The following is a 12,336-nucleotide window of genomic DNA, read 5'->3' as shown; positions in this document are numbered from 1 at the left end:
AAAAAAAAAAAAAAATAATACAAGGTGAGGCTTGTTCTTCAAATTCTGGCTTTTCTTGCAGAACTACAAACCTCAGCTGTCTTATCAGGTTTTAGGTGAGGAGACACCTACATTTTTTAACTGCATAAAGCTGTCCATACACGGAGTCAATTTCCAATATTCACTCCATGGGTGGCCCTGAAAGCAGCCTCCCACCCAACATCCTTCAGATAGTAAATCAAAGGAGCCGGGTGGAAAATTCTCGGCGAACAGTGACTGCAGTGAAAGCTGGCTGTCAGAATACAGTTGCCTAGCGGGAGATTTATCCATTCACACTGTTTACCCTTTAAAATTCACTAGAACTAGTATACTAGTGTATGACCAACTTGCTGTCTGGAGCAATTTCTTACATTTGCACACACATGATAAAATCTACATTTTTGGCTAGAAAACAGCTTCAGACCCCCATACAATGATATATTTTGCATGTGCTACAGACCCCCATACAATGATATATTTTGCATGTGCATGTACCTGAGCCCATAGAAAGAGGAGTCTGGTGAGCACTTGGCAGTGTTTAAAACTAGCGAAAATACACTTATAGTTTTCTCTTGAATCCCCCAACAGGCTTTTGTGTTCTGATTGGCTGCAATCACTGTTCAGAAGGGAATTTTTGAGGACCTGGACGAAATTTGAGCAGTGGAGACCAGCTGTAGGAGTGATGAATTGTTAATATTCACCATATTTTTGCTCTTTAAAAGCTTGCGGAGTATCATGTAATGGATCTGCAATGTTCTTTCCTAGAAGTCAGGTTACTTCTACATACACAAGGCCTTTTATAGCCTCCCTTCCAGGCTCTGATGAATTATTCATTACCATTATCCAGGGATAGGAAGGTTCTAAGATCTGAGAAAATGATAACATCTGCCACCATGCCATACCTAAAGGTAGTCCTGGGATGAATGGCATCACCGGACACCTCCGACCACACTCAGGACAGAAAGATCAGATGGACAGAAATGTAAGCTTTGTCTGATGGCCGTCCTTTCCTGGGGGATAAGCCAGCTCAACATGCACTCTGCATATATTCGCAGTAACCACTTGGCCTCTGCTATCTGTAGATCAACATCCTCAGGCAGGACTCTCTGCTCTGTGAAAACATTAATCTACATTACAGCTCTGAACGCATTCTATCACATGCTTGTCATTGACATATGTATCAGCTGATCATATTAGGTCAAATTTTGGCTGAGCGACCCTATTGTGGTCCAGAGTATGACCCTGTTGGGACACCCCCGTCCGACAAAAGTCTATTTTCCAATCGAGGAAGGAGCTGGTTCCCAAGATCTCTGTCAAACAGTGACTGCAGCCAATCAGAATTACAGGAGCAGGGGTTGCATTGACACTGTCACACAGACGTGAAATGAGAGTCAGCCTGATTGTGTCACTCATTTTCTAATTTTAAATGTGATGCTAACGATAGACACCCAGCTTCATCCAGCCGTTTCCTCCTACGTCTGATTGTCCCGGCCCACCCCTTTCATTCATTGGATTTCAGTTCTGTCAATCATAAAGGCTCAGCATAACCTCTGGCTGTTACCTAGGGCAGTCTGCATGCAAATACACCTGCCTGGGAACGCCCGCTCCTCCAGACTGACATCCACTCATCAAGGCATTTTAATATTTGCATAACTCCTCCCAAGAGCCAGCCCACTGCTTGCATCAGAATTGAGGGCTCTTGCGAGTAGTACTGAGGCGGGCGGCTGTGATGTTGTGCGGAACCTATGCACAGCATCCTGCCTGCCCCTTCCCACCAGCTATGATTTGCCTACATAGAGAAGCGCAGAGACTCAGTGATGACATCACTGGGTCTAAAATAAGATATGTAATTAAAATGGAACTGTAAAAAGAATTGTAATTAAAAATATCCCTCCCCCTCCCGTTTAGAGTGTAAGCCCTCAGGGGCAGGGCCCTCCTTACCATCTTGTCTTGTATTGTATTGTGATTGTAATTCCTTATATTGTAAAGCGCTGCGCAAACTGTTGGCGCTATATAAATCCTGTATTATAATAAAAAATGATGTCAGCGTGTTGATGAGGGGGGGTGGGAAGGAACCAGGGAAGGCAAAATATAAACAGATTACATTTCTGCTTTTAGAGTTCCAGTCCTGGAGATCTCCTTTAAATGAGACATATGAAGACTTGATGTACAGCTGAGCGTTGTGTTTATTTCGTTGGCGGGGAGCCATTAATAGATCGTGTCTTTAGACAAATCATATGAAAATCTATCTTTGCTCAGAAAAGCAGCCGGCGCTCTCCTCACCTCATTCCAGATGGGGTTGGAATTATTTTTGATGACTTTGGTTCTCTTCTTAACACCTAGAAAATGGCAGAAAACAGAAATTAGAGTCGTTTCCCACATATAGAACACATACAGATCTGTTCACAATGCAGCCAAGAATTCTATCATTCTTTATGTAGGACATATTTATAAAGATTCATTGTGACCGCAGAATCGCCTGTTCAGTACATGAAGTCATTAGAGAATGAGAGTGTGGGATTTCCCAGGATCCTCAGCATCATCCATAACATGGAGTCACCTTTATGGTTCTCTGCATGTGGAATATTTCAATCACATTCAAACTTTTGGATCAAATCTAAATGGAAGAGATTCCGCAGACTAGAAATTATTAACGGTCAGTAGAGAGAGAGCGAGGAGAGACAGCCAGAGAAGAGAGAGGAAAGACGGGCAGGAGAGAGAGGGAGGAGAGACAGCCAGGAGAGAGTGAGGAGACAGCCAGGAGAGAGTGAGAAGAGACTTTCAGGAGAGAGAGAAGAGACTGTCAGGAGAGAGAGAGGAGAGACAGGAGAGAGAGCAAGGAGAGACAGCCAGGAGAGACAGCCAGGAGAGAGAGAGGAGAGACAGCGAGGAGAGAGAGAGGAGAGACAGCCAGGAGAGAGAGAGGAGAGACAGCGAGGAGAGAGAGCGAGGAAAGACAGTCAGGAGAGAGAGAGGAGAGACAGCGAGGAGAGTGAGGAGAGACAGTCAGGAGAGAGCAAGGAGAGAGAGAGGAGAGACAGCCAGGAGAGAGTGCGAGGAGAGAGTAAGGAGAAACAGCCAGAAGAGAGAGTGAGAAGAGACAGTCAGGATAGAGAGCAAGGACAGACAGCCAAGAGAGAGCGTGAGGAGAGAGAGTGAGGAGAGACAGCCAGGAGAGAGAAAGAGGAGAGACAGCCAGGAGAGAGAAAGAGGAGAGACAGCCAGGAAAGAGAGAGAAGAGAGACAGCCAGGGGAGAGAGTGAGGAGAGACAGCCAGAAAATAGAGAGAGGAGAGACAGCCAGGGGAGAGAGAGAGGAGAGATAATGAGGAGAGACATCTTGTGTCCCTGATTCTGGACCATACACTGCAGAACTTGGTAAATGGACCAAAGCACAAAGTGTCTACAAAAGTCACACATTGTTTGCTCAGATTCATGTTTTGAGAGAGAGAAGAGACTGGAAATGTATGAACCGTCAGAGCCCAGTCCCAGCGGAGGCCTACACCCGTACCATGCACGAAGCGTGGCTGCATATGAGCAGAAACACCAGGACCTCGTGGTTGCCCCCTGTCCACCTGATATCGTGATATCTTGTGTCTGGGTTTTAGCTGGCCTGAAACACAGACCCAGCACATACAAGACTCATAACCCAGACTGTCCGGGTGAATCCCAGAAAGGTGGCAACCATACCTGCACCATAGAAAGGCATGATGTTGTGCAAAAAAATTCTAGGCACCACCTGAGAAGGCCGGAAGGCACCCCAGAGGAGCCATGGCACCCTAATTAAGAAAGGTTGCCTTAGACAAAAATGAACATTTAACCCTTGAGGTGAAAGGGGAGCCCAACTGCAAAGGTAACTTTAGATCCCCATCCCCAAGTTCAGCTATAACACAATTTCCTCTTTAACTGCCAAAATGCTGTTAGGGGACCTATATTAATATAGACAACTAGAGGGGTGAAGTAGTCCCCATCTGAGAGAGGTCCAGGACACTAGGAATCCCTATTTGCCATAATAACATTTCATAATTTAATGCAAAAGCATATTACAGAGGGATACCAACCAATATGTATAGATGACTATCTGAAAAGACAAAGCACCTAAAGCTGATTATAAACATTACGATTTCTCTCCTTCGACTTCCCCATCCATGCAAAGGCTTGTAAATCCGCAACGATGATGCTTCCTGAATCATCTTCCCATCCCACTGTAGTGCGCATAGGCACAGCCTACATAAGAGTGACAACACTTCTCTGAATTCAGGAGCAGTGCAGCATTGTTGCCCCCCTATTACTGGATGCTGTGGAAAGTATCCAGCAGGCCCCACCCATTACAGCCTGATAGCAGAATACTAGAAAAGAGGGCAGATACAAGACTAGTCATCCTGCACAAGGAGAGAGTGCAGCAGTGAGCGGTCTTTACTACAGGAGGGGGCGGAGACAAGACCAGTCACCCTGCACAAGGAGAGAGAGCAGCAGTGAGCGGACTTTATTACAGGAGGGGGACGGAATTGGTTGAAGGCGTGGAGGGGTATCAGGCCTCCCTGACTTGCAGGAGTCTCTCTCCGGGTGTGTGGCTGTCTGTCTCTTATCACCCTAGATTTTTGTTCTTTAAGATTTTTGAAAAATGGCTGCGTGCATAGGTGACGGGTTGTGCCTCTTAGGCCTTCTCTGCTGCTTTATGTAAATAGTTGGTGGATCTTTACGCTTGAGTCCTTTTGTACAGTGATGAGGCTTTATTGCTTGTCTGTGTATACAACATGTATATAATATGGGGGAGTATTGTTTTATTTATTTTTGATTTTTGTACAGTTTACACTACGTTTATGTTTTGTTACCTTTGTATAAAAGTTGCTTGAATCTTTCAATAAAAAGATTAGCAGCAGTGAGCGGTCTTTATTACAGGAAGCTCCAAGTCTCACACTGGAATACTGCACAAAGCTCACCAAGATTCAAGGAAGAATACACATGGCTCTTGTATGAGGACAATAACTCCTTATCCCGGAGTTCAGCTTTAAGGGTGTGAATAAGGTTCTGGAGGGCAGTATGTTTAAGCAAAGATCAAATACACAGGAACAGGACCTCAAACTCGCAGGAGGAAAGTTAAATACTAACAATAGATCAGGGGTGGACAAACTATAATGGAATTTACAAGGTTATTCACTGAAGGGTGAAGAGTTTGGAGAAGGCAGGAGAAGTGAACAATCTAGGACAACATAGCTGAACTGGATAGTGAGCTGAATTGGATAAATTTTCCAAATCAGCTATGTTGTCCTAGATTGTTCACTTCTCCTGCCTTCTCCAAACTCTTCACCCTACAGTGAATAACCCAGTTCGGATTCCTGTCCAATTCAAGAGCCAGCTCCTTAGACCAGAGAAAACCTAAAAAGTTATGGCCAGCTGAAATGTTTCAGGAGCATTGGCTACCCGACTCCTGGGATAAGTCCAGTCCTGTTTTAGAAAGTATTTTGTTACCTAAAGAGTAATGGATGCTAGGAACAGACTTTCAACAGAGGTGAATCAATCAACAGTAAGTGAATTTAAAGTCAAATTTTTTTCCCCTTCCCCCAATGTTAAGTAAAACACTTACCTTAAATGATGTTTCTTAATCCGATCTTCCTCTTCTTTCCTGTCCTTTTCAGCCTTCTCTCCAGCGCTGCGGCGCGTGTCCGATCCTGCGCTGACTCCTCTGTCCTTGCTGGCACGGTTTCTGCATGCGGGTGCACGCGTCCATAGACTTACCTTGTGTCTCTCCTCGTCTCCCGGCCGAAAATCCGAAGTGCGCCTAGCGCCCGCCCCAAGATGCGTTGCAGCCGCCCGAGCAGTTTCGGATTTTCGGACGGGAGCGCGCAGGGAAAACACAGGTAAGTTTGGTAAAGAAAACACAGGTAAGGTAACCAACAATAAAACAAGAAGACATTCCTAGTATAGCGCACCTAAAGTATTTCCTGACTGTTCTCCCACTGACTATACTCGAAGCCGATCTTCATCCACAAACAAGGATCACATGTGTCCAATTTCCAGATGACCTGGTAACCTTCTTCGTAAGAAACCTAAAGGTGCCCATACACTGCACGATTACCGTACGATAATCGTATGCGATCGGGTTTTCGTACGATAATCGAGCAGTGTGAACGGAGACGTGCGACCGTTTCTACTGTACGGTCGCACGTCTTCTGTCGAACCAGCATGTTCGAAAACCAGCCGGGAATCGTACGATTTTTTAATCCCTTTACAACCATCGCAAGACCAGCCGGGGAACGGGCCGGTGTGCGCACGCGCACACTGCCCGTTCAGCATTGCGGTCATCGGAAGCCCGCCCCTCAGGGGGGCGGGCTTGCGATGATCGAGAGTGCGATCTGCCTGTCCAAGATAGGCAGATCGTACGTTTTTTTAATCCCTTTACAACCATCGCAAGACTAAAGTCTTGCGATGGTTGTAGAGTGTATGGCCACCTTTAAGGTGTATGGCCTTTAAGGTGTATGGCCTTTAAGGTGTATGGCCTTTAAGGTGGCCATACACTCTACAACCATCGCAAGACTTTAGTCTTGCGATGGTTGTAAAGGGATTAAAAAAACGTACGATCTGCCTATCTTGGACAGGCAGATCGCACTCTCGATCATCGCAAGCCCGCCCTCCTGAGGGGCGGGCTTCCGATGACCGCAATGCTGAACGGGCAGTGTGCGCGTGCGCACACCGGCCCGTTCAGCATTTATCTTCCGAGCACCGTTCTAACCAGCCGAGAATCGTACGATTCCCGGCTGGTTTTCGAACATGCTGGTTCGACAGAAGACGTGCGACCGTACAGTAGAAACGGTCGCACGTCTCCGTTCACACTGCTCGATTATCGTACGAAAACCCGATCGCATACGATTATCGTACGATAATCGTGCAGTGTATGGGCACCTTTATGCTGGCCGCATGCTACACGTATGTATTGAATTAACATTTGTAAAGTCAGTCACAGGCATGAAATCCCAGTCTTTGAATGTTACATGTACACATGGAAGTGCTCAATAACCTTCAGAACTCTACACCATCCCAACCCCCCATCTGTCTCAGCACAACACAATATAACTTACAAGAAAAATGTTTAACGATTACTAGACAGGAACACTGCTGGAAATAAAGGATTACAACAGAACTTCACCCTGAAAAAAACTTTGCTCCACTTAAACCCTCCCCCCATGAACACCCCCCATGAACACCCCCCATTTTTTAACATTTTAGTTTGCTCACTTTTTATTTCTCACGTTCTGGCCCACCACCCATTATCCATTCACAACTAGGCAAGACTTGCTTGCTCCACTCCTGGTGCCTCCTGGGACTTGCACGTCATATAGGCTTCCATATAGCAGACAGAGGAGAAGAGTTGGCCTGGTGGTGTGTCATTGGGGGCTCCTAATGACATTAGAGAAGAAGATGGCAACACTGGACCTGGCGTGTGGAATGTGGATCACAGTTTCATTAAAGGAGAATTATGGGGAGAGTGAAATGCACTAATCCCTATAATTAGAACTGCTGTTAGACACCAAAGCTGTCACAAGTCAGCTCTATTGATCGGGAACTGAGAGATCACATACCGCCGATCACTAAGTTCCTGTTTTCCTCCCTGCGGAGAGCAGTGGTTGTCATTCACCGCTCTGTGCAAAGATTCCCTACTCCCTTCTTTCTATTCCTCCAGCGCTGACTAGAGGAATGGACGGGAGAGGGGGCGGGCACAGTTGACTCTGGCTCTAGAGTGGCAGAGACAGGTGTCAATCAAGCAGCAGTCTGGGTCACGACATTATTGTCCGGATCCATCCTGGATGCAGCGCAGCACTGCGCTGTCAGCATATTGCCCGATATAGTCTTAGTTTTGGGTCACAGGATGACATTAGTATACAGGTGAAACTCGAATAATTAGAATATCGTGCAAAAGTAATTGCAGTAGTTGCTGCAAAAGGGGCCCAAACCAAGTACTGAGTACATATGCATGCTTGTACTTTTCAGAGGTCCGATATTGTTCTATGTACAATCCTTGTTGTATTGATTGCATGTAATAATCTACTTTTTTGAGGTTGTGGATTTGGGGTTCTTGGGGTTTTCATGAGCTGTAAGCCATAATCATCACAATTATGACAAATCACGGCTTGAACTATCTTGCTTTGCATGTAATGAGTCTCTCTCATATATTAGTTTCACCTTTTAAGTTGCATTAGTGAAATAAATGAACTTTGCACGATATTCTAATTATTCCAGTTTCACCTGTATATCCTCCTGTGACCCTAAAAAGAACTATGGCAAAAAAGGTTTGGACCATAGTTCTCTTTTAATCAAGATGAAGCCTTGTCTGCAACCCCTGAATGTTGTACCATTTAATGTATCTGGAAAGAACATGTACTCATTCTTCGGTTAACTGACCAATATTTGGAGTATATATTAAGTTGTTCTAGCAGAACCAGACTTGACTTCCTTGTGGGCTAGGAATCTGAAAAGGGGTGCGTGGCATCTGTGGGGGTTCTATTCTGGCAGCGAGGGCTGGTGTGCCTGGTGACCACTCTCACTTTCTCAAAGGTAAATCAATTGTGGCAGGTGACCTCTTTGGCCTAACTCAGTACAGTGATGGTGGGAGCTCCTCATAATGGGTACAACAGGTGTACAGACCCAGAAACTCAACACAGGGATGATGGGAGCTCCTCATAATGGGTACAACAGGTGTACAGACCTGGGTACTTAGCACAGGGATGGCGGGAGCTCCTCATAATGGGTACAACAGGTGTGCAGACCCATAAACTCAACACAGGGATGGCGTGAGCTCCTCATAATGGGTACAACAGGTGTACAGATCCAAGAACTCAACACAGGGATGGCGGGAGCTCCTCATAATGGGTACAACAGGTGTACAGACCCAGGAAATCAGCTCAGGGATGGTGGGAGCCCCTCATAATGGGCACAACAGGTATGCAGACCTGGGAACTCAGCACAGGCATGGTGGGAGCCCCTCATAATTGGCACATGCAGGCCCGGGAACTCAGCACAGAGATGGTGGGAACCCCTTATAATGGGCACAGCAGGTATATAAAGAACCAGGAACTCAGCACAGGGATGGCGGGAGCTCCTCATAATGGGTACAACAGGTGTACAGACCCAGGAACTCAGCACATGGATGGTGGGAGCTCCTCATAAGGGGTACAACAGGTGTACAGACCCAGGAACTCAGCACATGGATGGTTGGAACACCTTATAACAGGCATATAAAGAACCAGGAACTCAGCACAGGGATGGTGGGAGACTCTCATAATAGGCACAGCAGGTGTGCAGACTTGGGAACTCAGCACAGGGATCCTCACAGTATAGTCCTGAGAGACAAAAGAAACTGGTGGATTAACTCTCCAGCATTCATCAAGCGCTGGAATATCGGTTTTGGGTGGACTGCATACTGAATCATAAGCCCCCAAGTGTCTCTACAAGCCTGTGACTGCCTAGACCCCTGTTCTAGACTGCAATCCACAGTAGACATTGCAGTTTCTGGATGTGACAGGGTTACGTGGGACCCCCGAGCTCTTCGTTCCCCGCAGCTGTGTGTATATTCCAGCTGAGAAGCAGAAAATCTTCATTAAAAAGTCTTCCGGAGTACCAGGCTGAGAGGAAGAGGAAGGGGAAAGGGATCAGCTGTTATAAGGATAACAATGGAAGACTCGGCGACACAAATGAATACTGCGAGAGTGTTAACAAATCTATATATGGGCAAGAGAGACGAGCCTGGGAGAGACTTGGGCTGTGGTTGGCGTGGGGCGATAGAGGAAGTGGAGCGGTGTTCTTCTGCTTTTCTTTTGACGCACCAAAAATGTATTCCGCTGATTTAAACTATTAACGTTTATCAGGTTTGAAGGTTTCCAAATCACTTCTCTCTCTGAGCATATTACTCATCAGACAAGTCATTCATTTTCAGATATAAATTCCCTTCTTCATTTGTGCCACCACCAGGTGCCAGGATTCCCCGGACAGCGCATATTGTGAGAGGGAGAGATCGTGTGAGAAGGGTTCCACAGAAAGAATGATTGTGGTGAGAGTGCGAGATCGTGTGGGAAGGGTTCCACAGGAAGAATGTTTGTGATTACATGCTGTGTCACCCTTTAATTAACACCTGTAAGGGAGGAAAACAAATCTTCTGATCCATGTCTCCACCCGCCTCTTTCTAGTAACATGACAAGAATTCACCCTTCAACCTCGGCAGGGCTCAGGTGACCGATACAAAATGATGTGAATCTTGAAAGCTGGAGCCAGTCACAGCACAGCTATACTAGATAAAAGGATCAGATACTTGTCATTATTCATGCACAGTACAACTTCTCATATGTTAGTACTCAGCATGTGTGGAAATTGGAATACCATACAGTGCAATCAGCACAACCTATCATGATCTGTACACAAGGTAGAATGCCCAGTATTATGGGGAACTCTCCATGAGTATACTACAGCACAAATTCCTATAAACTCTCACCATCAGCACAGTACTATCTCCTATATGTTGTCAATATAAGCACAGTACTAATTCCTACAAGCTGTCACTATCATCACAGTAGAACTTCCTACAAGCTGTCACTATCAGCACAGTACAGCATCCTACAAGCTGTCACTATCAGCACAGTACAATGTCTTACAATTCCTATAAGTTGTAAATATCAGCACAGTACAACATCCTACAAGCTGTCACTATCACCACAGTACAACATCCTACAAGCTGTCACTATCACCACAGTACAACTTCCTACAAGCTGTCACTATCAGCACAGTACAACTTCCTACAAGCTGTCACTGTCACCACAGTACAACTTCCTACAAGCTGTCAATACCAGCACAGTACAATGTCTTACAATTCCTATAAGTTGTAACTATCAGCACAGTACAGCTTCCTACAACCTGTTACTATCAGCACAGTAAAACTTCCTACAAGCTGTCACTATTGGCACATTACTAACTCCTAAAACCTGTCACTATTGGCATAGTACAAATTCCTACAATCTGTAACTATCAGCACAATACAAATTCCTGGCTGTACAGTGGGCAATGTGCTCACTTCCTGTTAGCATCACTGACATCAACGGTAACTGTGTATGAACTGAGAATCTTGTGTACACCGTCACTGCCAATACTGGGAATCAGAAAGCATGGGACATGCATTATGTGGAGTAAGAGGAATGATAGAGATAGATAGATAGATAGATAGATAGATAGATAGATAGATAGATAGATAGATAGATAGATAGATAGATATGGAGATAGATAGATAGATAGATAGATAGATAGATAGATAGATAGATAGATAGTAAGATAGATAGATAGATAGATAGATAGATAGATAGTAAGATAGATAGATAGATAGATAGATGGTGGGCCACAGAAAAGTAGCCCGCCTCCAATACCGTAGTCACGCTCTTTGGAGGAGGCCGTAGCCCCTTCCTCTCTGTAAGGCGACGTGGTGCTGCCCCAGGTGCAGTGTTCCGGCTTTATTTTGCCTTCCTATTTAGTCCTTCTGTGCCCGTCAGAAAGATGGTGTTCCCACTGGAACAGCGAATAGTGATTGTGGAAGGCTATGTGCGAAGCGGATAGGTTAAGGAAACACAAGAGGCCTTCGCCTCCCCGCACCCAGGAACAAAACCACCAGCTAAACATTGTATTCAGAGTCTGGTTCGGAAATGGCGTCAAACTGTCTCTGTCTCAAACATGAAGAAATCGAGGCCTACGTCAGTCTAGGCGCCCGAAGTAGTCCGTGACATTCAGCAGCTGATTGCAAGTAGCCCCCGAAAATCAACTCGAAGACTGTCTCAGCAAGTTGGTAACCATTGCTGTACTTCATGACGGACAAAGCTTGGTTTCATTTATCAGGTCACGTAAATTCCCAGAACACGAGGTACTGGTCCGCTGAAGATCCCCACTTGACTCACGAAACACCGCTTGACGACCAGTAAATTGGCGTTTGGTGCGCGGTGTCAGGAACACGAATAGTGGACCCAGTTTTTGTCAAATCAATCATGAATTCTGCGGTTTACCTGGACAACAATTTTACGACCAACTAACACCAGAAGAAAAAATGTACTGCTTTTTCCAACAAGATGAGGCAACATGTCATACCTCACGCGACTCACTGGCACGGGTTCATGAACGGTTTATGGAGGAGCGAACTGTGAGCAAGGGGTTATGGCCACCACGTTCCCCGGACTTGTCCACATGCAATTTTTATATGTGTGGAAATTTAAAGCAGAAAATGTACGCCACAAATCCGCATACCTTGGATGAACTCAGGGAAAACATCACAAACACTAACCGCAGCATCACT

General features: G+C 45.6%; 1 protein-coding gene across 1 annotated transcript in view; it reads right to left on the bottom strand.

The window, feature by feature from the left end:
* DYSF (dysferlin) overlaps positions 1-12,336 on the bottom strand; it is a 171,685-nt gene that overhangs the window by 137,078 nt on the left and 22,271 nt on the right. Inside the window, exon 2 of the mRNA XM_018560469.1 lies at positions 2,302-2,357. Coding sequence (XP_018415971.1) covers positions 2,302-2,357 — 56 coding nt within the window. The remainder of the gene's footprint in view (positions 1-2,301; positions 2,358-12,336) is intronic.

The sequence above is a fragment of the Nanorana parkeri genome, unplaced genomic scaffold (genome assembly GCF_000935625.1).
Source record: "Nanorana parkeri isolate BGI_ZX_2015 unplaced genomic scaffold, ASM93562v1 scaffold456, whole genome shotgun sequence".
NCBI lineage: Eukaryota > Metazoa > Chordata > Amphibia > Anura > Dicroglossidae > Nanorana > Nanorana parkeri.
This window is presented reverse-complemented; position numbering and strand designations above follow the sequence as displayed.